Source organism: Galdieria sulphuraria (assembly GCF_000341285.1).
Source record: "Galdieria sulphuraria unplaced genomic scaffold scaf_42, whole genome shotgun sequence".
NCBI classification, from domain to species: domain Eukaryota; phylum Rhodophyta; class Bangiophyceae; order Galdieriales; family Galdieriaceae; genus Galdieria; species Galdieria sulphuraria.
Genome location: NW_005178433.1, coordinates 71359 through 94719, shown reverse-complemented (window position 1 = coordinate 94719; position 23361 = coordinate 71359). Strand labels below are relative to the sequence as shown.

Genomic DNA, 23361 nt, shown 5'->3' with positions numbered 1-23361 from the left:
TTTCGGTAACATGACAAATGCTTTGTATTCTCATTTGAATATTCAAGGCAATACTCTCATTCTTGTATAGTTCAAAGTCATGTTTACTGCACGACTTTGTAAGAATTCAACTTCATTTTTAATTTGTCAATTTATTTACTAGAAAAGAAGAACTTTATTGGAAATCACAAAGTAGATAAATAAACAAATTCTTCTAGATAACTTTCTTCAGGGAACTTCACAACACTGGAAGAATTCAGAGATGACAGAGAACTGAAACATTATCATTGATAAAGAAGATATAAACTTCTTTGATACTTAAAGCCATTCTTTTTTCGACTCCTCTAACATCAAGTCGGCTTACTTTCATAAACAATAAAAGAAAATGGCAAGGAAATCTTTATATAGTTGAAAACCGGCAAAAGATGGATTCTAATATCGAAATATTGGCCTAATCGTCCAACCACCAACTTTATCAAATGCCACAAGTCACAACAATCAAACTATTATTTACATATGCCCCATCAATGAGCTCATCACGGTATTTACATGTCAATACCGACAAGAAATCATTCTTGACTTTGATGGACCTATCCTTTAAAAAAAATACACTTTTCGTTCCTTTTGTTGTTGTTCGACACGAAGAATACATAACATATATATATATGTGTGCGTGTGTGTGTGTGTGTGTGTATGCACGTAGTGAAAACCTTATCCATCTCTATTTGAAACGTACAGATGATATTTTGGATAACTACATGCCTAATTATCGAAAGAAATTGTTGAAAAACATTTTTTGGATTGGGAAAGTAAAACCATGTCGACCAAGTGATAAGAGTGATCATCGTATACAACAAATGCATTGAGTTGCAACCAATACGAATACTTTGCCATCCTTTAGAGTGGTGCCTACTTGCCCAATAGAAAGCAAAAATTCAAATACTGGTCCTTTTGCAGTAACCGTGGTGGTAATACCAAGTGAGGAACTTGGAAAGGTTTGCAAGTATGCAAGTGAAATCAAATCCAAAAGAACTAAACCAACATCCTTACAAAAACGTGCACTAACCATGTTGTTGTGACGTCCACTTTTAGATTGTTTGCCAAATGAATACTAAAATACTTGCATGGTTTTCAACGTTGCTGATCAATTTCAAAACAGTCACTTTAACCTCGAAACTTGGACCAAATATGAAGAACAACGACAAATGCTATAAAGACGAAACTAAAGATCATAACCGACGTCGGTCCCCTAAAACAAACAAGTAAGACGAGAGCTAAATAAAAGTCAAAGAAGCGAACACTTTCAAACCGGGTGCTTCGTCGCTATACAATCTTGCAGAAAAGTAATTCCTTGAAGTATTTCCACCACCAGTACCTGACGTACTAAAACCTGAAGTACGGGAAGTTGTTCCTCTCCTTCAGTTAGTTAGCAAACTCGAATAAACGAACTGGAAATAATAACCTAACCTTCTCAAGTTGGGAGAACCTACGGAGTTTTGTGTTGACATGACAAAAATCCTTCCCAATCCGATTGCAATGGATTTCTCAATCCGAACTTTTCAATGTTAACTTGGTTCGGTCGTTGGTGGGATAGTCATGTAGTAGAAAGGGTAATTTTTGTATTTACTACTTTTTCTTTTGTTTTTGAAAGCATACCAGGCTTTAGATAGTGCAAGAAGCGAGCAGATGGACAGAATCCGCAAGACACTCATCTCAAAGATACCTGATGTTCCCCATATAGTGGAAGTGGGAGCAGGCTCCGGACTTAATTTTCTTCATTATCCTTCTTATGTCAGAGATTTAACTGTTATAACTCTAAATAAGCACATTAGCAAGCGGGCACAGCAAAAGGCTCAAGAGAAAGGTTTGAACCTGCACCATATTCAGGGAGATGGTAACACATTTCCGTTGAAAGATGAATCGTATGATGCAGTCGTAGCAACGCTTATTTTATGCACAGTGAGTGACGTCCCGCAATTTCTTAACGAAGTTTCTCGTGTTTTGAGAGAAAACGGAAAGTTCCTTTTCTACGAACATAACGCTGTGCCTTCAAGGGAACGCTCCGTATTGGTACGTTTCGTCGCACCTGTTCATCGTCTCGTTACAGTCGGTTGTCACCTTGATCGTGAATTTCCAGCAGAAGCTTTCAAAAAAGTAGGATTGCATATAGACTGGATAGAAGAAGAACAGTCTGAGTTCGCTCCACGGCTTTTTGGGAAACTTCGGTATGGAGTTGCAACGAAACATAAGCCTTCCACTGAAGAGCAATAGAAACATGTTAGTGCTTTCAAGATCATAAACTTTGCACAGTGCATCTGTCGTGAAACCAAACATAAACATATCATATTCACATGAAGCAGATGTTTATTTTCATATGTTTTCAAGAGACGGACCAAGTTACTAAGACGTCATTATTTCCTCTTCTGCTCGCTAATATCCAAATCACTTAAATCGACAAGATCACTAGTGACATCTTCTACCACTGTATTTGAAGGACCACTAGTCTGTTTACTTTCCATAACAGAAGAAGAAATTTTCTTAAGTGTTGGTGAAACCGTTGCTATGGGTCGGTTTGGAGAAGTAACAGCAGTATTAAGTTGGTTCCAACTTCCCTCTGAAGCTGCTTGACTCTGACCAAGCTGCTTCGCCATACTGGATAGCGATGACAACGAAGAACCGCTATGTTCCACGGTCGAATTGGCATTGCCCACATTAACTCTGGAAGACTGTTTTGGTGAGGAGGAAACTTCATCTTCTCCTTTCACAAGACCATAATCGTCTGAGTATGAACGTCCATCAGATAATGATCGCGTTCGCCTCTGCAAATTTGGCGAAACTTCAACTGTCTTACTTCCTGCAAACTCCGTTGAAATATTCTGTATACCAGATAATGAAGGCAATTCGTTACTTCGAAGACCCAAGCTTTCAAGAGTTCCTTTCAACAGGTTGGAAATAAATGAGACAAGTTCTGCAACGCGTACATCTAAAGATGACAAATGTGACAAAATCTCCTGTAAATTCTCGCGTTCACCAAGTACACTACCGTCTCGTTCTTTGGTAGCCTAATACATTATATTGGACTACTGACTTCCACTTTCTTAGTGATACTTACCATTAAAGAAGACTCTGTAATCATTCGCAGCCCCCGCAAGGCACCAGAAATTTCTCCAAGTTGGTTCATATTTATGATTTGCTCTACTGCAAACTGACGTGCTCCGCCACTACTGTTTTGTTTACTTTTCAAAAGTCGTCTTTCAAGAACATCAAACTTCTGTTCCAGAGATTCCAATGCTTTATGTGTTTCCGATACATCTAAAGGAACCAGGTTCTTCATCTTGTTAATTTTAACTCTTAAATGAACTACTTCTTGTCTCAAGCGGTCGTTTCTTTCCTCTGCACCTTTCAAGTCTGCTTGAAATCGTTCCCTTTCTTCTCGACTTATTCTACTACAAACACGAGTTAGTCTCTGTGATATAAAACGCACAAATGGACGCATACGGAGCACCATCTTTAGGTCCTCTATAATGAGCTGCTTGAAACTGAGTCTTTAGGCTCTCAATTTCCTCATTCAATTTCTTCAGGTTCTCTTCAGTCCTCGAAAGCTTCATTTTCAAGGACGAATTCTCAGACTTATATCTTGCAATCTCACCTTCCAAACCTATTCTCTAATTTTTGGCACTTCAAATTACTCTTACTGTGAACAAATACGTACTTTTCATGTCCTCTTTCGCTTTATAAACCGCGACATCCTTGTCCTGGAAAGGTACAAGTTGTCCTGTAGCTGACTGTGATGGCCCTTGTTGTGTATTTGCAGGAACCAGACTTTTAGAACTTGAATAGCTGGGTCTCATGCTGGGCTGGTTGGGAACGTATGGTGTCGTTGGCATGTAGTACGGCCCAGCAAACATGCCAGGTTGCATGCTCGAATATGCTGTAGGAGGAGGTTGCATTCCGTAGGAAGGAACCATACCTGGTGGCCACATAGGCTGCATCGGGTATCCGGCATAGTAAGGAGGTTGTTGTTGCACCGAAGGTTGGTTGGTATTTTGAGGTGCCGGAAAACTACCAGGAGGCATCCAACCGTTAGCAGAAGGGTGAGAGAAATATCGTTGAGAAGGGTCCGACATTAAGCAGGACCAATATCTTTTGGTTACTCTTTTCTCCCTGAAACTTTAAGGACTCGTACGAGAACTTCGACCGTCCAACTCTCTGGAAGCAATTCTAAAGTGACATTCAATGGGAATACAGCTGATTTGGGGTATTTTGTGAAAATTTCGAAGAAAAATTCATGCGATGATTTCGATAGTTAGTTGCCTAATAATTCCTTTCAATAAGAAATAGTGGTCAGCGATGTCTCAGGAGAGCCTTCTCATGATCAATCAATGAATAGATAAAGACTTTCTGGTCTCATAAGTCGAGTGTTTCTCAACATCTATTGCTGTTCCTAAATTGGATGAAAGTTACTAGTTGGGAAACAAATCCTTCTTTACTAAAGAGACGAATGGATTGCTAAATCACTTACCCAGAGGCATTCTCAGAATTGGCCGTTGAGCGCCAAATTTGCTACCGGCAAAAAGGGGACTGACCTTGCCTTCCAAAAGTCCCATGAGGAGAACTTGTCATTTTGAGCTCAATTTGTAGGAAACTTGTTTCAAGGAAAAAGGCTGGTCTTGAAGGTTTACAGAGGTGGGATAGTTTGACAACGCCTTAAAGTATAACACTATTCCTATTTTTTCCCATATTTCTACTAAAGCAAGGGTAATAAGGCTCTTGAGAGCTCCACTTCAAATAATACAAGCTCGAATAGTTTAACAGGTACCCAAAGTGAACAAAAGTGGAGTTTTCCTGTAATAGTGAAGAAACAGAGAGTTCGAAACATCAAACACTGGTTGAATTAAAAGCAGCTGATTGTCTTAAGGAAATTGTTGCGCGCTCTTCGTTGATCGTTTTATGTTCTTCCAAGCTTGTTATTTATAGCACGTACGAAGAAAAACGTTTTCATGGATTCCTATGAACAAAATAAGAGGCGAAAGATCAAATACTCTTCTTTGAGTGTACAGACGGGACCCGTTGGTGCACATTCCAACGAAACTTTTGAACAAGTCGTTCAGACGCAGTATGGTGCTTTCGAGATGCCAGATAAAGAATCCCTGTCAAACTCAATCTTATCTACACAAGCAGCGAAAGCCTCTAGTTCGGATGTTTCCTCGGTTCCTTTTAACCCAAAGGTTCTTGCTATTAAGATTTTCTTTGGAAACGAGTATTGTATTTTTCGAGCAAATTCTGAAACTTTGTTAAAACAAGTTTTATCAGAAGCTTCAGAATTCTGGAACATTCCTGTTTCACAATATGTACTTGTAGATGGTAAGAAATTTGGATCATTTCGGGTTTTTGACTAAATTTGTGCCACAAAGAAAATGACTGGGTTGTTTCGTTGTTGGAAAAAGCAGAGACACTGATGCTCAATGCTGTCAAAGATACAAGAACTGGGATCAATGAAGATAACAGAATCAGTCCCGACAACAGCTCAACAGAATGCATTCAGCTGTGGCTGGTTGAAAAAAAGAAAAAGAAAAGATTCAATTATCAGAATGACAAAAATAGTGTGGATTTCAGTCTTCCACGGGTAAAAACTTCGTTTTTCACAGGAAATCTTGGACCCTCGCAGGAGGTGCCAAAAATCTCTCCTATATTTCGCTTTCCAATGAAGGGAGAATTCCATTTTACTAAAGAAGCCAAGAACCAGGAAGAGCTTGCAACTGGCCACAATGAAATGAATGAAAGTCAAAATTCACTAGAAGCAGATAATATCCAACCGAATCAAACTGGAGAAGTGGCAAAGCTTTTGGTTTCATTGTATCCTCAAAGTAAGAATGCTGAATTATCAGAAAGAAATGTTGCGAGAACAGACGCTACCTTTAGCCGAAACTCTCTCCCAAGGGCAGCTGTAGATCATCCCATGCAGAAATATAATATGTCGCCTTCACTCAAAGCTCAAATAGACTCGTTGTTTATTATGGAAGATGAGAGAACATTTTGCCACATTTGTGGTCAACGTGATGTGAAAAGTCCATGGCTCATTCGATGCAGGTTAGCAGACTGTGCCATGTTATACCATCCCGGTATGTTTATTTGTGCTGCCGAATCATTGCAACTAATTCTTTTCTCTTCAGACTGTGTTAGATGGATACCTTCAGATGCAACATATTCTAGCATGTGCGGAGAAGAACAGTTGTTAAGACATATCTTGACCGACCTTTCTGTTTGGAAATGTCCAAAACATCGATGCTCAGAATGCGGTGACGACTCTAATCCTCTTGCTTCTTGTACTTTATGTACTATGAGTTACTGCTCCAAGCATGTGCCTCCAACTGTTCGACCTCAACAATTAAGTCCATATGATTGGCAAGAGAGTATGGACAGAAAGTCTAGAAAGATTATTTGCGATGTCTGTCTTGTCAAGGAAGAAACGAAGAAAGACCCATCCTGTTCTTCTATCATGAAGATGGATGTGGAACAACGTTCTCCTTTTGCACTATGTGTTATGAACTTGGAAACTACCTTGTTACCACGAGTAGAACCACAAAAGATAGAATTTCCCTGGTTTGCTACACACTTTATTCAGAAAAGACGTCGAGATACCGAAAGTATTACAGAAACAGACAAAGCACGTACGCGGGCAATTCAAGAGTTAGAAGCTTCATCGGATTCTACTATTGGTTATTCTGAAAGAACACCAAAGAATACTGAAATCTCCGGTGCACCATCTCAGAAACGACCTTACATAAGGAGGATTTCTCCAGAGTCTTTGAAACGAAATGATTTTGACTTTCGCCTAAATGATGGCTCTATTGTAAAGTAAGTGCATGTTTTGCCTTAAAATGTCTTATGGATATTGGTGTAGATTAGGTCCTTTGCTCAATATGAAGCTCACTGATGATGATGTTGCTGCAGGTCTCACGAATAACCGAGTATTGCAGGTTAGGAAGTAGTTGTAGAGCTCTGTTTGTGATTGCTGGACTGAAGATTGACAATATAGGCAGCCTTTATCATCTTAAAAGATGAGAAGAAGCCATTGGATGCGGTAAGGAGGATTTTTATTATTTGTATGAAATATCAATTGAGATTTCTTCAGAGAGCACTTGCTGAACGTGCTTCAGAACGTGGATTCCATTGTTTGTCATTGATGCCGAACAACACTTTCTCCAGTCAAATATATCGCAATATGAAAAGAAAGAAAGAAGTAAGTTGTCTAGTTATATATGATATTTTTCCAATTTACTTTTTTCAAAGCATTCTGCCTTTTACAAAGTCAACAATGGAGAATTCGGTCTTAAGATTTGGTTACTGACAGGAAATAGTCCAACTGGGGAAGATGGCGAGGAAAACAAGGATACCCAGATATCCTTACCGGATGGAATAGAAAACTCAGATACTTTATAGACACGTATACTATAAATAAAAAGTATAGTTCATCTGATGCACACTATATGGTTGGAATAGTTCTAGTTTGCATCTCTCAATATTATATCAACTGATAAAGAGACTAGATTCGTTTTACTCTTCTCAAATCACTATGCAGACGATAATCTGCATCCTCCATATTCTATAACGACTCTTCTTGAACAATCATTCTGCCGAGAATACAAATACGTACCACTTGAAGATTATCAATGATTTGTTCCTGGTAACTGAGTTCCTCATTCATTCTCAAAGCAATTTCTTTCATATCTTTTAGAGCCAAACCGATTTTGTCCAATTCCTCATCTTGTTTTCGTATATGCTGAAATCATGTGTAAAATTTCGCAACTAATTCAAATCTAAATAACTTTACCTTATCTACCGAGGGTGCTAAGCTTTCATGTGATGTATTCTCAGTTAAGCAGGTCTGCGAATGCTTTTTGTCTATTGTGAACTGTTGAGGTCTTTCTTCGAGTTGAGTCCGTCTTTCACTGGATTGGACACTGGATATCTCGTCTCCTGCGATATTCGAGTCAGTTCTATTCCACCAAGTCCAAAGATACTTTAACGGATTCTTGAAAATGGATTCTCCTTCTTCCTTTTCCTCTTCCTCCTTCTTTCTTCGTTCTTGGTTCTTGACTACAGCGCGAGTACTATTCTTATCGGTCTTTCCTGTCTTCATACCATCAATATCGAGACCAGATATTCCTTTCTTGGTTTCTTCTATCGTTCTACTTTCAACCTAAAGCACCCCACTCAATTCATTCACTCAATATAGCACTGCATATTTACCCGAGTCGCTGTTCTCTTATAGGATTTCACAGGCTTTCTAAAAGGAAGAAATTCACCCAAGAAGCCATCTTCTATTTCATGTATTATATACTCAGCATCTCCCAAGTTACTGTGTATTGCTTCCACGTCATCTTGTACAGTTTCCAGTTGTTCTAAGTTGTCACAGAAGGCACGTAAACATCCTACGCAGCAAGAAGCCAGTTACCAACCTGTTTGTTTGCCTAATTCTTCTGCTGTAAAAATTCCAATCGATCTAGCTTCTTCTGCGATCTTTCTTGCTCGTTTGGCACTTTCTGTCCCTTGCTTTGCGATTTGTGAGGCTTCGGTTTGCCAGCAGTTGGAAGCAAAGTTGTCTTCAGTCGAGACACAGGAGTCTTCAGGTACGTCCATGTGACTGTTCCATATTTCAACTTTGTTCTCGTCACGTTTCCTCCCCTGAAAAGTGGAGGACTTGCTTACCCAAAGCTGTGCTTTTGGATCAGCCATGTCATCGAGTATAATGATAAATAAAATTGATTGAGTTTGTGATGATCCAAACAACTTTGAACAAAACCAAGGCAGAAAACCTGTTTATTGTTTTAGGTCACTCAAAAAAAAGACGTACTGAACTATGTGCATGCACCTACTCTCCAGACTAAAGTCACATGATAACCAGAAGATGGTTGATATTGCTGCCTTTTTCAAGTATCTATCTCTCTCTCTCTCCTTATATATATATATATATATATATATATATATATATATATATGTAGCTGTATGTATATATAATACACAATTCTTATTCAGGAATCATAATGACATAACGAGCAGGAACATGTTTCACAATTTCCTCATCTTCGTCCTCGTCATCAAATTCTAAAGCATAGTATAACTGCTTTCCATTCTTTCGAGAAGAACGTATCGTCGCTGGATAGAAGACAGTCGTATCGGGATATATAGCCAACACTCTCGTTTCTGCAGGAAAAACATGTTTCGTATCACTTGATAAGGGAATGACATTACTCGGGGAAACAAAATAATATCTGTAGCTATCGGTAAGTAAATGGGTCTCACATAAAAACAAACAGATTACTACCTCTCTTTAGCCACTTCTTCATTGCCCAGTTCTTCAATGTCAATAATACGATACTGTCCACTGCTGTTAGAATAACTATCCACAATGCCTAAGACCCAAGTCCATTCATCGCTGTCTTCTTCTTTCACTCTACAAGCAACTTCGGTTTGGGGAGGAATAACACCACTTTCGTGACTTCTAACTCACTTGAGCAAAATACACTCTATTTTCAGTCACCTTACCTTTTAGAACGTTTCCAGGCACGATAGGATGCATCGGTTTCGACCGCATCTACAGCTTGAAATGCTTAGTAAGACTGGCAAATACTAAGAAACAAAACTTACAGTCAAACTCCTTTAAAGTTCGAGGTCTCCAAGTATGATCCTCATTATTCTGAGAATATGAAACACTTTCTCTCTTCCACTTCTTTCTTTTGATAGTAGGCAATTCCAATCCGTCGTCTCCAGTCACATTCTTTAGTTTTAATAAAACCAAAGACGCTGATCTTGCTTCCTCGTCGATTGTATGACTGTCATTTGATAGATGATATGAATGTAAAGCTAAAAGCTCCGGATGAATATCTGAGTGTGTAGAGTTACCAGTTTGTGACGTTATCCACGTTGGTATTCCAAAAAACGAAGGTTGTGTGGCATGAGTCATTCTCTTTGCATTTTCGTGACCCAACAAAGAACCCGGAGGGTACGAAGTTAAAGAAACAGTTCCTACTGGATAGCTCAACTGGCTGGCTATCTCAGCTGTATGACCGAACCACCCAACGTTCTTTTCCACCAAACCACCACTGTTCTCAAACTTGGACTCCACGTTTTTGTTCTTCTCGAGTGGTAAAGAGGCAGAGGTTGACGCTTTTCTTTCTGAAAATTCACACTTTTCCTCTGTAGTCGGCTCAAGTGGCTCACTAGGAACGGTATGGTTCTCTTTTGTGTGGCTCTCCAAACTGTCGTCTTCCCCTTTGGCTGATAGAATTTTTGTATCTTCTTCCTTTTCGAAAGCTTCAGAAGGAGTACCACTTGTTGCCTCATCCTTCTGTATGGTTCCGGTAGGAAAATTATATGTATCCTCTTCTTTCCAATCTCGACTAGCAGCCTCCCTCGAATCACCGCTGTCTTCCACAACACTTTTAGGTTGCGGGCTCTCTACACCACACACTACAGAGGACATTGACCTTCACCCAAACAATAGTGTAAAGTTTATCTCAACAAACTAGTTGCCTTTTGTTACCGATTTTCTTCGTCCACACAAACTTGTCACTTGTACACCACCTTGGTAACCTTATCTTTTGACTGTCAAGAACCAACACTGTAACCTGTGTGCAAGAAAGCAGACTAAAATGTACCGTTGATAGTAGTTTCTTTCACTTTATACTGATACACCAGGTGTCTCTTAAAAACATGAAGAATAACTTGGTTCACTAAGCATCCTCAGGTGACAAACGCTACTCTCCCAAAAATGGGTGTGTAGATGAAGAAAGAGATGGGAATGATTGATTTTGTGAAATGAGACTGGATAAGGTGAGTTTTCAGGTTGTTCACAATAAAACTACGTAGGTCTCGTTTATTCCAACAATAATTTTCAAGTAGACGAAAGGAACGGTGACTTGGACACCTTTTGAGGAGTTTTCTTCAACCACTCGAAGGTGGACATAGTTATTGCCGTTCCAGGCATAATCCTTTGCCAATATGAAAACAGTGCTCTTTTTACAGTTTCACTTACCATAAAACTCTCGCACTAAGACCTTGGAAAAAGGCGCGCACTCCTTCTTGACGCCATATGGTACGAACGGCATCCCAACTATTTCGATAACGATTGACCTAACCCAATCTCAATTCTTTTCTATCCAAACTATGTCATTCCTACTTACATGATGATAAAGAATATCGCCTTGAGTCTGGTATCTCGTCTTAATAACGTCCAAGGGAGTGGTACAGGCAGCAGCAACTGCACCACTCGTTGCTGCACAAGCTAGAATGACAGAAAGAGGCAAGTTGTCCTCATCTACAGTTACCTTGTTCCACTTTCTTCCCCATGACTTGAAGTGCTCATAACAAACAAAGTAAATCATGGAATAGGGACCAAAGACACCCAACGTCAGAAAATACCCCTAACAGTAGTCCATCCATACCATTAAACATACTTTCAATAGATAAATTCAACCACCTTAAACAATGCCTTAGGTCCTTCGTATTTTAACAAATCTCCAAGTGCTGCAAATGAATTGGATTGTTGAGAACGAACCTAACTCAATCCATTCCATATCAATATATTCAAACCCTTTATATCGTGAAGCATAGCCAACCTGTACTCTTTGTTTCAGAACTTCCATGGGAACCCAAAAGAAAGCACTAACTGCTTCTGCACAAAAACCACTACATAAATGCACCAAAGGCGAGCTGGAAACAAACCAAATCGAATGTTTGTTCCATCTCGTGCTCATCCAATCTTTACACAAGTCATAAGTAGTCAGATACGTTGCCACTGCAGGTGCTTGAACCACTACACTGATCCCATACCCTCTATACAAACCCTTAAAACCCGATTGTTTCATCAAATAAAGAAAAGTATTCCATAGCGACTGCAAGTTGGGCGCTTGACTAGAAACAGGATGGGAAGTTGTTCTTTGCCAAGTCATCATATTGGCTCTTAGAGTGTCCATGGGATGAACTATAGAACGGGAAACTACCCCTGCAGTAGCCGCTGCACTCAATAGCCAAGGCTTTGAGTTTTCTACAACACTACTTTGACTCTCTTTACTCATTCAACAATAACACAACCAAAAACATTTCAAAACTTTTGTGGTGTCGGTCTCATCCAAATATCATTTACATCGACATGACTAGGCGCTGCTAATGCGTAAAGTACAGCATTAGCCACATCTTGACTGGTCAAACAAGTTGTCTTTGCATAAAACTCTTTGGCAGCTTCTTCACCGGCTCTTGCCACTTCGAATTCTGTCTCCACGAAACCTGGACTAATTAAAGTCACTCGAACAGGAAGGTTTTGTGTCTTTATTTCGTTTCGTAGTCCCATTGCCAAAGCTTTCACTGCATATTTCGTTGCAGCATAACAACCCATATTTCCTGGAGGAACGCGATGTCCAGACATGGAGCCTATATGGAAAATATGGCCTTCCGATTGAGTTTGCTTGAGTTGTTGCATTGCTTCCTTTGTTGCCACCATGAGAGCCAATACATTCGTGTCGAACATTTCTCTCCAATCAGAAGAAGGTCCACTTATCAAAGGTGCGTCTCTTCCTATTCCAGCGTTATTCACTAATATATGAATAGTATTCCACTTCTTTTTTATTTTTTCAAAGGCTTGCAGAAGACTAGCTTCATCTCGAATATCCACCGGGAGAGGAAATAGTTCTCCTCGCAAACCTTGTGTCTCATTGACAAGTTGATCCAGTCTCTCTCTTCTACGGGCGAGTGCAGCCACTTTAAGACCATTTTGAACAAAACTAAGAGCAACGGCTTTTCCAATTCCTGCACTTGCTCCAGTAACTACTGCTACCTTTCCTTGCCAACGCTCCATATCTTGACAAGTTTTTCTCCGACACAAAAACAACACACAAAAAAGAAAATGACACTTGTGTCGATTGGATTTTTATTCTTATTCGTCATTCTTCTTTTGCCATTTTCTCTTTTTATGCATTTCTCTTACTCTGTTACGTTCTATTTGATTGATATATTCAAGTTGTGGTAGTAACTTGTCTCTTACTCGTTGAGCATATTCGTCAATGGTACTAGGTACTTCCTTTCCATCACTTTCACCCAACTCTGCTAGTAATGACGGAGACCCTATTTGATTACTTTGTTTGCCCTTCTTCTCTCTTCTTTCAAGTCTTCTTTGTTCCAACTCCAACTCTTGTGCTTTCCAATTGGAATCCAGCTCCATCTCTTCTTCTTTCTCCTTATCAACCGGATGCAACCATTCTTCTTCTTCTTCTTCTTCTTCTTCTTCTTCTTCCTCCTCCTCCTTCTCCTTGGATAAATGTAAACTTGGTTTCTCCAACTCTAACTCTATTGCTTCTTGAGTAGTTTCTCTACGATAACCAAAAGCATTGCGACTTGTCTCATGATTTCGGACGACTGTTTTCGGTATCGTATATTTAGGTAATGTCACTAGACCATATGCACGAGTCATCTCTTCCATAGGCAATTGACTGGCATCAAATATTTCTTTGTCTCCTTCCAATGCTATGGAACGAATATAACAACAAAGTGCTCGTTGACTAAGATACTTTAACGATGTATCGCTCGCATTCAAACTTGCCAATGTGCCTGATATATTTCGAGTCTTTTTCTTATTCACCACATGTTTCTTGGGTTCAATCTATTCCACAATCTTATTTCTGAATAATATACCTATAAAAACACTACTTACATGATGGGATTTCAACCGTTCCAAAAATACACATTCACTAGGAAGCAAAAATAATAAAGAATTGCCTGACCGATTCATTCTTGCGGTTCTACCAATTCGATGAACATAGCTTTGCACGTGACTCGGACAATCCAATTGGATAACCCAATCCACTTGAGGGAAATCTAATCCGCGTGCTGCCACATCTGTTGCCAATAGGCAAGCATAGGATTGTCCACAAAATTGTTGATACATGATCATTCTTTTGGATTGTTTCATTCTTCCATGAATATGCAACAATACTAGACCAGGTTTCATGCGTCGAAAGGCTTCGTATACAAATCTAACCTATATACTCAATGCAATAAATCAGTTGGCCACAAGAAGCAATCATCCAACTTACTTGTTTGCAACTTGCAAGAAAGACAATGATTTTGCAACGAATATGGCTCTTTATAAAGGACCACAAAATATTGAGTTTCTCAGGTGCTTGAACAACAGTATAAGATTGTTTCAATGAAAGTGGAATATCTACAAAAGATTCCTCTCTTCCCACTTCTGACTCTATTTCCTTCGAATCTTCTTCTTGTGGCGTTTTTTCATATACGGCAACATATTCAGGTTCTTCGAGCGATAATCGAGCCAGTGCTTGTACCTATCATATGATATATCATATTCAACCCTAAGAATACTTGTCATACAATCCTGTCCACCTACCGAACGAGTTTGTGTTGCTGAGAAGAGAAGCGTTTGTCTTTGTTTTGGAAGATTCCTTAGAATAGCATCGATGGTTCTCTGAAATCCCATATCCAATATTTGGTCAGCTTCGTCTAAAACCAATATCTTATTGCCATATGAGCTATTTTTATATCACTATTTCTATTCTTACCTGCAATCGAGAACAGTCAAAGTCAGTCGATTGGTCCATATGTTGTAAAAGTCTACCTGGTGTTGCTATCAAGATATTCATTCTACCAATTCTTTCTCTTTCTTCCTCGAAATCCTTTCCACCTATCACCAAACCTGCACTAAAACAGTGATTCTTTCCCACTTTTCTCAACACTTGAAATATTTGCATTGCCAATTCTCTCGTAGGTGATATAATCAACGCACCCAGACCATCCCAACTTGTCCAATCCATTCTCCACAAGTGTTCCAATATGGGTACCAAAAAGGTCAAAGTTTTACCCGAACCTGTTCTAGCCGCACCCAATATGTCGTTTCCACGTAGACCTAAAGGCAAAGCCTTTTTTTGGATAGCAGTTAATTGTTGATAACCGCTATCTTTGAGTGCGTATAAAGTTCTTCTTGAAATAGGCAAGTGGTTGAATTGGGTGGCATAATAAACTTGAACACCGTTGTTCTTCTGACTGCCTTGAGAAGTGGTTGTTTTCAACGTGAGTCGCGGTGGAATGAGACCAACTTGTTGTAAGATATTTTCTCTTTCTTCTTTCTCTTTCGCAAAACAAGTTGCTCTCTTTGGTTTCATGGAAAAATCATATCATACCGACCATCACAACATCATCGAACGAGTCAGGATCGAATACTATACATAAAAAAGATGTTTCATCCTATTTCAATATGACTGTTATTTGAGAAGTATTCTTACATGGCATAACTTTTTATCTATCGTTCTCCTTTCTATATACAAACTTTGTTGTAATACTATTTCACAAGTTTTCTTTCTTCTTTTATTATTCATCCATAGAGAATGATGAAGACGATTATTTTATTTGTTGTGGGTGTAAAGTTGTTTTGCGGTTGAAATAGTTATAGTGTATTTGATAACCACACCAATAGATATTTTTGGATGTTAGAAAACACTCAAGTTACTACTGAAATAGACTCCTTTGATGAGTTACAACTGGAACCTCGACTAGTAAAAGCTATACAAAGGGCAGGTTTTCTTCATCCCACGCCTGTTCAGTGTCAAGGTCTACCTTGTCTGCTCGGAGGAAAGGACGCTCTTATTTCTGCTCCAACAGGTACCGGAAAGACAGTTTGTTATGCGGTGCCTATCATCCATCAACTACTCAAAGAAGAGTCAACTATGGACCCCAACTCTACATCTTTTCACGACGGGATGCAATGGGAAGCACTCGTGTTGGTGCCTACCAAAGAATTAGCTTATCAAGTGACGGCAACATTTCAATTGTTAAATAGATACAATTCCATCCGAACTTTGGCACTATTACAAAAGCAACCGTCTTCTTGGCAGAAAGTAGCGTTGACTCACATTTTGGTAACCACACCGGCAACACTGCTACACCTATTGCAACAAGGAACATATTCTATAAAAAATTTGAAATGGTTGGTAGTAGACGAAGCAGATTTGTTATTTTCTTTCGGATACGAACAAGATATGCAAAAGATATTGCCGAGCATACCGGCAAAGGTACAAAGTGTGTTTGTCAGTGCAACATTGGATAAAGAAACGTATCACTTTCTTCGTCATTTTGAAGATAAAAGGCATGCAATGCAACAGGTATGTGAGCAAGTGGAATGAAACAACAACTCTGATTGGGATGTCCTATAGATTCGAATAAAACACGATGTGACACAAGAAGAAAGACTGCAAGTATTGGCAAAACATCACTATGTTCAAGTGGAAAAAGAACAAGATAAATACTTGGTGGTCTTTGCACTCATCAAACTTCAAGTATTGAAAGGAAAAATACTCATCTTTGTCAACTCTGTGGACAAAGGATTCCGACTCAAGTTGTTATTAGACCAGTTTTATATTCATACTAGTTTGTTGAACGCGGAACTACCTTTGTTGTCAAGATTGCATAGTGTAGAACAGTTCAATCAAGGTAAATCTTCTATTTTGATTGCGACAGATGAAGCTTGTATTTGGAACCAAAAAATGAAAAGCAGTTGGAAAGCGAATGCCAATACATTAGATAAGGAAAAGACCAAGGAACAAGAAAATGAGTTTGATTTGTCAAGAGGAATGGATTTTCAACAAGTAGCTGTGGTATTGAATTTGGATTGTCCCTACTCGTTGATAAGTTATATTCATCGAGCTGGAAGAACAGCGAGAGCTGGTAAAGCTGGAGATATTTTGACTCTGGTCACATCGGAAGAAATGCCGCGTCTACAGAATCACTTTGAAGGGATGGGTTTGAAGCAAGAACAATGGAATCCGTTAAAAGTGAAAATGAGTCAAGTTGAGCCTTTCCGTTATCGAGTAGAGGATTGTTTATACAAAATAACAAAGAATGTGCTCAAGGAAGCTCGAGCTACGGAAATTAGAAGGGAGATGTTGAATTCTGAGAAAATGAAAGAATACTTTGCCCACCATGCTTTAGATTTTGAGGTAAGTGAATATATGACTAGTAGTAGAAAATGAAGAAACATATGAACTCTATTAGGCACTAAAAAGTGATCGGCCTTTGAATACTCGAACCAACCCTCATTTGGCAGATATTCCAAGCTATTTGATGCCATCAGCATTGCGTCCTTTGAACAACGGTGTAAGTTGTCTAACATAAATATAATTATTATAAATTGGCTTATTTGGTATCGATTAGGTAAGTAAGGTTTCACAACCCAAACGAAACCAAAATGCCAAAAAGAGAAAGACTCGACCCTTTGATCCTATGAAAAATCGTTGTTGAAGGATTGAGTTGTTTTCTATGGCAGGTTTATCCATTCATTTATATACTGATAGAGAAATAGCCCAAGTTTTGGAAAGTCAATGTGGTATAAAACGTCTCTTAGATTTCTTTCAAGTGGAGGACCTGTCCTACTTGACAGAGAAAACAGGAATACCTTTAGAGGCACGTGAAAAGTCCTGAGTTGATTCTTCACTCACTCACTCACCACTTTTTCATATTTAGCGTTGGAAACTTGTACACCAACAAATCCTTCTACACTTTGGCTGTAATTGGAAGACTGCAAGTGAGTTGGAAACCCATCATCCATCTCTAGCGTCTGTTGGCCAAGTAGAAACTTGTGTCGGACAGTGAGTCGTCACTACTCCAATTACACTATTAGGCATTGAACGAAAAGGCACTTTTTACATAGTATTTTGGAATATATCAAAAGCACAGTAATAGTGGAAGTTGCTGGAAGGTCAAACTGTGGCAAGAGCGAACTCTTATATCAAATTGGGTTATTTGCCATTTCATATATGCCTGTATATCTCTTTACTACAAGTAAAAGAGCTGCTTGTGCAAGACTTGCTACTTTACGCCGTTGGATAGGTCCAGAATCCACGGAGTTGTATGAACATTTTTATATCGATGAATGTATCGATTTTTATAGACTTTGCAATTCTCTTGAGTCTTTAGAAAGTTGTCTTGAGCATAGTGCCGCGACGGATATAAACTCTATCGCTTGCAACGCTTTGATACTTCTCGATGGCCTTCATATTGCGCAAATGTTGAGTCTCGACTGTACTTTTCATGAAAGAATGTCGTGGATAGAACTTTTCACTTTGTTACTGAAAAGAATAGCATTCAAGTATCGTTGTAGTATTGTCGTTACGAATACTTTGGATCGAAGAGGTGAGCCTATGTTTGCACCTAGGTGGAGTTACTGTCCTGATGTTCATATTTTATTCGAAGATGATGATTCTACCAAATATCAAAGTCAAGAATTGGAAATGAAACGTTATTTAACAATATTAAGTAGATGGAGTTACAAACAAACTTGTTGTATACTACTTTCACCTCAACATGACGAAATAAACTCGGATCAATTTTGACCCCACAAAATATGACTCAGAAGCTCATTTCCACTTTTTTGGTTATCGATTGGGGGAGGATCTTGACAGGATTGTTGCAAGTTTTAATACCAAAATAATGAACCTAGATAACTCTGGCTCAAGTTCACCCTACGAAGGTGATGAACATATTGAAAGTAGAGTATCCAATCACATATTTCATGTGGAGGCCGCCCACGGTGTACCCATCGTAACAAGTCAAGGAAACTTTGTAGCAGAGCAAATCAACTCTTTGCTTTCGGAAGCTGTAGAGGAGTGGCCTAGTCAGGCATCAGAAGGTATTAGTGCTGAAGAAGCAAGAGAGTTTGCGGTTATTTCTGCCATCGGTGTGAAAGGCTGTGGTAAAACGACTTTTTTCAATCACTTATTTGGCACCCATTTGCAGGTGAGCTCACCGTTGAAGAGAAGTGAACAAGAAAAAGGTACAAAAGGCGCCATGATGGCAGTTGGTCAATTGTCGGGATCAAGACACCTTTTATTGATAGATACGGAAGGCACTGACGGTAGGACTTCACAAGCAGCGAACAACAAGAGATTGGAACGCATCGTGACTTTAACAGTTGCAGTATCCGACGTCATATTATATCATGTATGGCTGGCAGATTTGGGTAGATTCGAAGCTGCAGGCTACGGTGTGTTTTATACTGTCCTTGGCGAGCATCTCAAGATATTCCAAAGGGACCATCCAAGCAAAACTCTCATCTTGTTTGTTGTACATGACCATGACGATGGCTCAACTCTGGAGCACTTGAAGAAATTGATTCTAACAGATATGGAGCATATTTGGGATAACGTGGAAAAGCCTAATGACTATAAGACTGCAAAACTTTCAGAATTTTTTGATATTCAAGTCGTATCCTTACCACATCCGCGATATCGTAGAGAAGAATATGAAGGGTCAGTCGCAGCTATTCGTGACCGTTTTTTAGGACATTTTAGAAGAAGTGAAGATTATTTCTTAAAAAGAGAATATTCCAAAGAGTTGCCATTGGAAAGTTTTGCAACCTATGCGGAAGTGGTTTGGAGTGAATTAACTAGAAGTGATGCAGAAAGTGGCAGTCATGTGATTTCGTCTGGAATACCGTCGCAAAGAGAACTTTTAGCTACTTATCAATGTGACTTGAGCTATGAAACTCAGCTACAAAACGCAATGGAAAAGTGTCAACGTTGGCAAAATGATACGAGTCGAGGGAAGCTTATCGATAAGTTCGGACATAAGGCTTCTTCACTTTATACGGAAGCCATGGACAATTATGATACGAGTACAGCTCCCTACTCATCTTTTCAGGTTAGAGCTCAGAAAAGACATTCTTTAGGAAATCTTTTACAGAACCAACTCAAGTCATTGTTTCAAAAACAGATTGCTCTTCTTCAACAACAGGGATTGAACAAATTCAAGGATATGCTACTTTCAGCCGTTGCGGCCAACGGCTCTATTAGTGAATATGATCAGCACGTGGCTATGCGTCGAGTTGATGATTGGTTTATCAAGAAAGCAGAGGAGTTGGTGGTTCCATCTCTACGTTTACACTATCGACTATATAGACTGGAAATGCAAAATGCGTTGAACGAGACAGCCTCCAAGTTTCGAGACTCGCCAACAGTTCAGATGCAGGCAATGCAGAAATTGGAAAAACTTGCAAGTAGACCACCTCCGAAACAGAGGGGAGTAGTAGTGGGCGTTGGATTAAATGCAGCTATCCGACCATCAGGTTATGGCAATTTGCAGATGTTAGCAAGTTATAACAAAGGCCCGCATTCTTTGAATGTTTCCTTGGTGAATGATAGAGATGTTGCTCAACAGGAAGGGCAGAGTGATATTGCTCTGTTTCGCATTCAACCAACTTTACATTTTGACATCGACATCTAAAATTCTTTCTCGTTTTAGGATGTTAGCAGTCTCAAACTCATAATAAAACAAGTAGCTAGAACAGCTTGTTTGAATCTTTTTGGGCCCAACTTTTGTGATAATACTACTCCAGCATATGTTCCCGTTGCTACAAATGGTAAGGAATATAGCAGGAATGGTCCTATATAGTAATCATTCAAACGGCCACATAGAATATCAAACAGCACCACAAATGATGAATTTAATGATATCACCGTTAGGATATTTCTCTTAAACTCTTCAGGATGCCACTGTTTAGCCTGACCGTAAAACACAAGCGGAGGTCCGTTGATATCAAATGCTCCACCAAAAATTCCAGCTAAACCACCCAACGTCCAGGCAGCAAACTTATTCGCAAACCATTTTCTAGGAGGTCGTAAACCAGAAAAGGAATAACTCACAAAACCAAATATGAGAGAACCCAAAATGTGCAAGGAAACACTATGATTAACATATTGCAGACCCCAAGCTCCTAATGGTGTGCTAATCATACAAGAAATCAACAATGGCATGATTTCTTTCCATTGAACTTTGTTCCATTGAGAACCAACTAAAGTCCAACCAATTAAGGAACCTATAACTGCGGCAATGGGCTGTATATCTTGAAATACGTTGGAATTAACTATCCAACCAAACTGTGACAGTATACCAATAGCTACTACAGCAAACCCAAAGCCTGCAAATGCTTGAGTAAATGAAGCAAAGCCCATAGTAAGTGAAACCAAAATATAGGGACCACGAAAAACTCTTGATAGTTGTTCCCAAATACTCAAGTGTTCCGTAATTTGTCTAGAAGGAAACATAGAATCCATAGTTTCTAATCCAATCAGGTCATGCGAGCTATGAGGCAACATTTTTTGAAGAAGAACGGACATTACAAAGACTAAAACAGCACTAGCCAATGAAAACTTGAAAGCAGTATCAGGACCCTCAACCAGCCAACTGCGAAGTTCTTTGAAAATGTCAGTAAACTCTGTGTCAGGCCTTTCTTCAAACCGACTATACTCTTTCTGTGCCAAATACACTGTTGATAGATGATCTTGTCGACTCTGTCTCATAGTTTTTGATCTATATCTTTCTGAAACTTGTGATTGGGAGATAATCTCCTCACTTTCTACAGCAGCTTCTTCACCTTGGCTTGAGCTATCATCATAAGATATCTCTCTTGTTTGCTTCGTTGAAGGCAAAGGTGCACGAGGCGAAGAAGTCGAATAGAGCCTGCAAAATATCAATTGAACTCTCTTCGAGTAGTGTCTTTTAGCGAATGGTTTGTTTACCATTCCTCTCTTCAGCCAAAACCTACTATTTTCAAACACAGGGGCTGTTTGGAAGCAGCAAGTTCTACAACCTCTAGTATTGTCAGAATACTGATAAACAGGATACCATAATAAGGAATAGCCAAATTTGTTGTTAATTATAGCCATTTTATTTTTATGTTTAGCACTTCCACCAGGCTCCAGAACAAGAAAAGCTTGAAATCCTATAGGCAATCACAATCCCAAGTCAACAGCAATCTATTCTTATCTGTCCATTCCAACGAAGAATCCACTCGACGCCAAGTCTTTCATTTCTGCGGCTGAGAAATATTCGTTGGAAATGGAATATTGTGTGCTGTTTGATGAATTGTAAACTTCCAACAACTACAGTTTCTATCAATAACTTTATTTACATGTTCTGCTCGTGAAACAGTCGTTGAATATCATGAATGGTCGATGGCATCTTTGTTACTGGACACTGGGACTCCCTCTCTACAAATGTAAAGAGGCACTGATAGCAGAATACATAACCAGAAGAAACCTAGATAATATACTTTGAAACAGCTTGAAAACCTTATGATAATATACGTACACAGACAGCAGGATTTCTTCTAGGTTGGTGACAAAGAGGACAAAGAGTTCTATCCGCTGGCAACGAAATGCCCTTACTGGAAGGTCGAAGAGGTACTGGTGGAGAAGGAACAAAGCCGGCATTTTTGGGCAGCTTGTTCTAATTGAGAAATTGATAGTCTGTGGTATCCAACTAAGAAACTGACAAACCTCTGCAGAAACCAACCATTCCAAAAACTTGAATGCAAATACTCCTCCAATGGCTGTAATCTTCAGTAAGTGGATCAACTTATCCACGAAACCAACCAATTTTGAGGATGAATTGGAAGCATCGTAACTTGGCGTTGCTCTTAGTTCCTCTGAAGTTAATCTTCGAATCACAATGCCTTGAAAGGCGTTAATAGGCAACCATCAGAGTATGCTCCTACTTCAACAAACCTTGTAAGCGAAGTAAAGGCGAATAAAACTTTGTTTTTCCTAATAGAAAAAGGAGCTGTTGAAGGAAAAACCACAGTTGGTATAAGGCATGAAAAGTTGGATATATCTGAACAAACAAGTTTTTGATAACCGATTCCTGTTGAGAGCCCTATAGAATTATTGGACATGGATAGTCAGTCTTACAAAAACAAAACATATCTCACCACTGCACGAAAGCCTGTAAACATATCTGCAAGCGCACTTCCTGAAGCCTCTTCATATATGTTATCTAGTTTTTGTTTTATGTATGGAACGAACACCAGGCAGAAGAGACTGGAAATAACTTCATTTCTGGATAGCGGCCCTTGTTCTATACAAAAATATCGTCATAAAACAAGGTACAAGCTGCAACCTTAATTTGAACGTACCAACTATATTTGACGCCTCGCGAGCAGAAAATGTATGTCCTCTTCGCAAACCATAGAAAGCTTCAGCGCAAGACGCTTGATTCTTTCTACAAGAACAACTCATAACTGGATAACCCCAAATGGAAGAAAGTCACTAACCTAAGACTATTTAATTCCAATAAAAAGTGCAACAGGGTAAACAATTCATCACTTTTCATAGCCACTGGCACTAGACTATACCACGACAGTTTACAAGTTTACTCCACGCTGAGCTTGCTTACCTTGAGTGTCTCTGGGCAAAAACTTGAAGCACAAAACGCAATGCTGGTTTAAGAGTTGGTAAAAGTCTTTCTTGAGCGAACATTTCAAAATAAGAGGGTCTCAAGTCTTCTTGACTGAAATGTGTGAAAAACATACTATCTCTCTCT

At 39.2% G+C, this 23361-nt stretch overlaps 14 protein-coding genes across 14 annotated transcripts; 5 read left to right on the top strand and 9 right to left on the bottom strand.

Annotated features, from left to right (window-relative positions):
- Positions 1–1018: 1018 nt before the first annotated feature.
- Positions 1019–1529, bottom strand: Gasu_45880 (uncharacterized protein). The gene is made up of 3 exons (XM_005704389.1): positions 1447–1529; positions 1279–1395; positions 1019–1228 (listed from the first exon to the last, which is right to left on the bottom strand). Exons 1-3 carry the CDS (start codon positions 1485–1487, stop codon positions 1144–1146), a joined length of 243 nt encoding a protein of 80 aa, XP_005704446.1. The 5' UTR covers positions 1488–1529; the 3' UTR covers positions 1019–1143.
- A 10-nt stretch (positions 1530–1539) lies between these two features.
- On the top strand, positions 1540–2354 carry Gasu_45870 (ubiquinone/menaquinone biosynthesis methyltransferase). The gene is made up of 2 exons (XM_005704388.1): positions 1540–1589; positions 1639–2354. The coding sequence occupies exons 1-2, from the start codon at positions 1542–1544 to the stop codon at positions 2248–2250; spliced, it is 660 nt and encodes a 219-aa protein (XP_005704445.1). The 5' UTR covers positions 1540–1541; the 3' UTR covers positions 2251–2354.
- A 14-nt stretch (positions 2355–2368) lies between these two features.
- Gasu_45860 (uncharacterized protein) lies at positions 2369–4239 on the bottom strand. The gene is made up of 4 exons (XM_005704387.1): positions 3692–4239; positions 3478–3637; positions 3092–3425; positions 2369–3041 (listed from the first exon to the last, which is right to left on the bottom strand). Exons 1-4 carry the CDS (start codon positions 4104–4106, stop codon positions 2391–2393), a joined length of 1560 nt encoding a protein of 519 aa, XP_005704444.1. The 5' UTR covers positions 4107–4239; the 3' UTR covers positions 2369–2390.
- A 600-nt stretch (positions 4240–4839) lies between these two features.
- On the top strand, positions 4840–7457 carry Gasu_45850 (uncharacterized protein). The gene is made up of 7 exons (XM_005704386.1): positions 4840–5343; positions 5394–6101; positions 6153–6837; positions 6884–6959; positions 7019–7063; positions 7115–7222; positions 7273–7457. The coding sequence occupies exons 1-7, from the start codon at positions 4980–4982 to the stop codon at positions 7420–7422; spliced, it is 2136 nt and encodes a 711-aa protein (XP_005704443.1). The 5' UTR covers positions 4840–4979; the 3' UTR covers positions 7423–7457.
- A 1-nt stretch (position 7458) lies between these two features.
- On the bottom strand, positions 7459–8769 carry Gasu_45840 (uncharacterized protein). The gene is made up of 5 exons (XM_005704385.1): positions 8442–8769; positions 8233–8384; positions 7814–8182; positions 7637–7762; positions 7459–7585 (listed from the first exon to the last, which is right to left on the bottom strand). Exons 1-5 carry the CDS (start codon positions 8716–8718, stop codon positions 7526–7528), a joined length of 984 nt encoding a protein of 327 aa, XP_005704442.1. The 5' UTR covers positions 8719–8769; the 3' UTR covers positions 7459–7525.
- A 17-nt stretch (positions 8770–8786) lies between these two features.
- Gasu_45830 (uncharacterized protein) lies at positions 8787–10509 on the bottom strand. The gene is made up of 4 exons (XM_005704384.1): positions 9631–10509; positions 9529–9583; positions 9308–9484; positions 8787–9254 (listed from the first exon to the last, which is right to left on the bottom strand). The coding sequence occupies exons 1-4, from the start codon at positions 10463–10465 to the stop codon at positions 9011–9013; spliced, it is 1311 nt and encodes a 436-aa protein (XP_005704441.1). The 5' UTR covers positions 10466–10509; the 3' UTR covers positions 8787–9010.
- Positions 10510–10748: 239 nt separating this feature from the next.
- Positions 10749–11949, bottom strand: Gasu_45820 (mitochondrial carrier (BOU / S-adenosylmethionine carrier)). The gene is made up of 5 exons (XM_005704383.1): positions 11601–11949; positions 11462–11539; positions 11166–11405; positions 11018–11115; positions 10749–10973 (listed from the first exon to the last, which is right to left on the bottom strand). The coding sequence occupies exons 1-5, from the start codon at positions 11934–11936 to the stop codon at positions 10877–10879; spliced, it is 849 nt and encodes a 282-aa protein (XP_005704440.1). The 5' UTR covers positions 11937–11949; the 3' UTR covers positions 10749–10876.
- Positions 11950–11958: 9 nt separating this feature from the next.
- Positions 11959–12889, bottom strand: Gasu_45810 (chloroplast 3-oxoacyl-[acyl-carrier protein] reductase orecursor). Its single transcript, XM_005704382.1, has one exon. The coding sequence runs from the start codon at positions 12833–12835 to the stop codon at positions 12086–12088; it is 750 nt and encodes a 249-aa protein (XP_005704439.1). The 5' UTR covers positions 12836–12889; the 3' UTR covers positions 11959–12085.
- A 2-nt stretch (positions 12890–12891) lies between these two features.
- Gasu_45800 (ATP-dependent RNA helicase) lies at positions 12892–15249 on the bottom strand. Its single transcript, XM_005704381.1, has 5 exons — positions 14556–15249; positions 14384–14509; positions 14070–14321; positions 13688–14014; positions 12892–13636 (listed from the first exon to the last, which is right to left on the bottom strand). Exons 1-5 carry the CDS (start codon positions 15153–15155, stop codon positions 12914–12916), a joined length of 2028 nt encoding a protein of 675 aa, XP_005704438.1. The 5' UTR covers positions 15156–15249; the 3' UTR covers positions 12892–12913.
- A 130-nt stretch (positions 15250–15379) lies between these two features.
- Positions 15380–17191, top strand: Gasu_45790 (ATP-dependent RNA helicase). The gene is made up of 3 exons (XM_005704380.1): positions 15380–16151; positions 16203–16985; positions 17041–17191. Exons 1-3 carry the CDS (start codon positions 15477–15479, stop codon positions 17158–17160), a joined length of 1578 nt encoding a protein of 525 aa, XP_005704437.1. The 5' UTR covers positions 15380–15476; the 3' UTR covers positions 17161–17191.
- Positions 17192–17199: 8 nt separating this feature from the next.
- Positions 17200–18454, top strand: Gasu_45780 (uncharacterized protein). The gene is made up of 3 exons (XM_005704379.1): positions 17200–17448; positions 17509–17633; positions 17681–18454. Exons 1-3 carry the CDS (start codon positions 17305–17307, stop codon positions 18375–18377), a joined length of 966 nt encoding a protein of 321 aa, XP_005704436.1. The 5' UTR covers positions 17200–17304; the 3' UTR covers positions 18378–18454.
- Positions 18455–18469: 15 nt separating this feature from the next.
- Gasu_45770 (GTP-binding protein) lies at positions 18470–20394 on the top strand. Its single transcript, XM_005704378.1, has one exon. The coding sequence runs from the start codon at positions 18475–18477 to the stop codon at positions 20263–20265; it is 1791 nt and encodes a 596-aa protein (XP_005704435.1). The 5' UTR covers positions 18470–18474; the 3' UTR covers positions 20266–20394.
- Positions 20395–20398: 4 nt separating this feature from the next.
- On the bottom strand, positions 20399–21799 carry Gasu_45760 (uncharacterized protein). The gene is made up of 2 exons (XM_005704377.1): positions 20549–21799; positions 20399–20513 (listed from the first exon to the last, which is right to left on the bottom strand). Exons 1-2 carry the CDS (start codon positions 21705–21707, stop codon positions 20461–20463), a joined length of 1212 nt encoding a protein of 403 aa, XP_005704434.1. The 5' UTR covers positions 21708–21799; the 3' UTR covers positions 20399–20460.
- Positions 21800–21818: 19 nt separating this feature from the next.
- On the bottom strand, positions 21819–23359 carry Gasu_45750 (peroxisomal membrane protein PEX12). The gene is made up of 8 exons (XM_005704376.1): positions 23215–23359; positions 23093–23167; positions 22955–23040; positions 22751–22896; positions 22548–22695; positions 22320–22495; positions 22132–22269; positions 21819–22080 (listed from the first exon to the last, which is right to left on the bottom strand). The coding sequence occupies exons 1-8, from the start codon at positions 23346–23348 to the stop codon at positions 21949–21951; spliced, it is 1035 nt and encodes a 344-aa protein (XP_005704433.1). The 5' UTR covers positions 23349–23359; the 3' UTR covers positions 21819–21948.
- Positions 23360–23361: the final 2 nt, after the last annotated feature.

Excerpts from the sequence above, each read along its gene's own strand:
- Gasu_45880 (XM_005704389.1), bottom strand. The coding sequence starts at position 1,487 with ATGTCAACACAAAACTCCGTAGGTTCTCCCAACTTGAGAAG. Across the intron at positions 1,396-1,446 it reads GGTTCTCCCAACTTGAGAAG|GAGAGGAACAACTTCCCGTA; the intron begins GTTAGGTTATTA and ends AACTAACTGAAG. Across the intron at positions 1,229-1,278 it reads GAAGCACCCGGTTTGAAAGT|GGGACCGACGTCGGTTATGA; the intron begins GTTCGCTTCTTT and ends TGTTTGTTTTAG.
- Gasu_45870 (XM_005704388.1), top strand. The coding sequence starts at position 1,542 with ATGTTAACTTGGTTCGGTCGTTGGTGGGATAGTCATGTAGTAGAAAGG. Across the intron at positions 1,590-1,638 it reads ATAGTCATGTAGTAGAAAGG|GCTTTAGATAGTGCAAGAAG; the intron begins GTAATTTTTGTA and ends AAAGCATACCAG.
- Gasu_45860 (XM_005704387.1), bottom strand. The coding sequence starts at position 4,106 with ATGTCGGACCCTTCTCAACGATATTTCTCTCACCCTTCTGCTAACGGT. Across the intron at positions 3,638-3,691 it reads AGCGAAAGAGGACATGAAAA|GTTTGGAAGGTGAGATTGCA; the intron begins GTACGTATTTGT and ends ATTAGAGAATAG. Across the intron at positions 3,426-3,477 it reads GGACCTAAAGATGGTGCTCC|TAGAATAAGTCGAGAAGAAA; the intron begins GTATGCGTCCAT and ends TCGTGTTTGTAG.
- Gasu_45850 (XM_005704386.1), top strand. The coding sequence starts at position 4,980 with ATGGATTCCTATGAACAAAATAAGAGGCGAAAGATCAAATACTCTTCT. Across the intron at positions 5,344-5,393 it reads ACAATATGTACTTGTAGATG|AAAATGACTGGGTTGTTTCG; the intron begins GTAAGAAATTTG and ends TGTGCCACAAAG. Across the intron at positions 6,838-6,883 it reads AATGATGGCTCTATTGTAAA|ATTAGGTCCTTTGCTCAATA; the intron begins GTAAGTGCATGT and ends ATATTGGTGTAG.
- Gasu_45840 (XM_005704385.1), bottom strand. The coding sequence starts at position 8,718 with ATGGCTGATCCAAAAGCACAGCTTTGGGTAAGCAAGTCCTCCACTTTT. Across the intron at positions 8,183-8,232 it reads ATAAGAGAACAGCGACTCGG|GTTGAAAGTAGAACGATAGA; the intron begins GTAAATATGCAG and ends GGGGTGCTTTAG. Across the intron at positions 7,763-7,813 it reads TAGCACCCTCGGTAGATAAG|CATATACGAAAACAAGATGA; the intron begins GTAAAGTTATTT and ends ACATGATTTCAG.
- Gasu_45830 (XM_005704384.1), bottom strand. The coding sequence starts at position 10,465 with ATGTCCTCTGTAGTGTGTGGTGTAGAGAGCCCGCAACCTAAAAGTGTT. Across the intron at positions 9,584-9,630 it reads AACTTTAAAGGAGTTTGACT|CTGTAGATGCGGTCGAAACC; the intron begins GTAAGTTTTGTT and ends AAGCATTTCAAG. Across the intron at positions 9,485-9,528 it reads GCCTGGAAACGTTCTAAAAG|AAGTCACGAAAGTGGTGTTA; the intron begins GTAAGGTGACTG and ends CAAGTGAGTTAG.
- Gasu_45820 (XM_005704383.1), bottom strand. The coding sequence starts at position 11,936 with ATGATGACTTGGCAAAGAACAACTTCCCATCCTGTTTCTAGTCAAGCG. Across the intron at positions 11,540-11,600 it reads TTCTGAAACAAAGAGTACAG|GTTCGTTCTCAACAATCCAA; the intron begins GTTGGCTATGCT and ends GGATTGAGTTAG. Across the intron at positions 11,406-11,461 it reads GACCTAAGGCATTGTTTAAG|GGGTATTTTCTGACGTTGGG; the intron begins GTGGTTGAATTT and ends GACTACTGTTAG.
- Gasu_45810 (XM_005704382.1), bottom strand. The coding sequence starts at position 12,835 with ATGGAGCGTTGGCAAGGAAAGGTAGCAGTAGTTACTGGAGCAAGTGCA.
- Gasu_45800 (XM_005704381.1), bottom strand. The coding sequence starts at position 15,155 with ATGAAACCAAAGAGAGCAACTTGTTTTGCGAAAGAGAAAGAAGAAAGA. Across the intron at positions 14,510-14,555 it reads TTGACTGTTCTCGATTGCAG|ATATTGGTTTTAGACGAAGC; the intron begins GTAAGAATAGAA and ends TATGGCAATAAG. Across the intron at positions 14,322-14,383 it reads CAGCAACACAAACTCGTTCG|GTACAAGCACTGGCTCGATT; the intron begins GTAGGTGGACAG and ends ATCATATGATAG.
- Gasu_45790 (XM_005704380.1), top strand. The coding sequence starts at position 15,477 with ATGTTAGAAAACACTCAAGTTACTACTGAAATAGACTCCTTTGATGAG. Across the intron at positions 16,152-16,202 it reads AAAGGCATGCAATGCAACAG|ATTCGAATAAAACACGATGT; the intron begins GTATGTGAGCAA and ends GATGTCCTATAG. Across the intron at positions 16,986-17,040 it reads ACCATGCTTTAGATTTTGAG|GCACTAAAAAGTGATCGGCC; the intron begins GTAAGTGAATAT and ends GAACTCTATTAG.
- Gasu_45780 (XM_005704379.1), top strand. The coding sequence starts at position 17,305 with ATGGCAGGTTTATCCATTCATTTATATACTGATAGAGAAATAGCCCAA. Across the intron at positions 17,449-17,508 it reads AAACAGGAATACCTTTAGAG|CGTTGGAAACTTGTACACCA; the intron begins GCACGTGAAAAG and ends TTTCATATTTAG. Across the intron at positions 17,634-17,680 it reads GTAGAAACTTGTGTCGGACA|GCACTTTTTACATAGTATTT; the intron begins GTGAGTCGTCAC and ends TTGAACGAAAAG.
- Gasu_45770 (XM_005704378.1), top strand. The coding sequence starts at position 18,475 with ATGAACCTAGATAACTCTGGCTCAAGTTCACCCTACGAAGGTGATGAA.
- Gasu_45760 (XM_005704377.1), bottom strand. The coding sequence starts at position 21,707 with ATGGCTATAATTAACAACAAATTTGGCTATTCCTTATTATGGTATCCT. Across the intron at positions 20,514-20,548 it reads ACCTCCGCTTGTGTTTTACG|AGAAATATCCTAACGGTGAT; the intron begins GTCAGGCTAAAC and ends GAAGAGTTTAAG.
- Gasu_45750 (XM_005704376.1), bottom strand. The coding sequence starts at position 23,348 with ATGTTTTTCACACATTTCAGTCAAGAAGACTTGAGACCCTCTTATTTT. Across the intron at positions 23,041-23,092 it reads TTGGAATTAAATAGTCTTAG|AAAGAATCAAGCGTCTTGCG; the intron begins GTTAGTGACTTT and ends TTGTTCTTGTAG. Across the intron at positions 22,496-22,547 it reads GCCTTTACTTCGCTTACAAG|GCATTGTGATTCGAAGATTA; the intron begins GTTTGTTGAAGT and ends ACGCCTTTCAAG.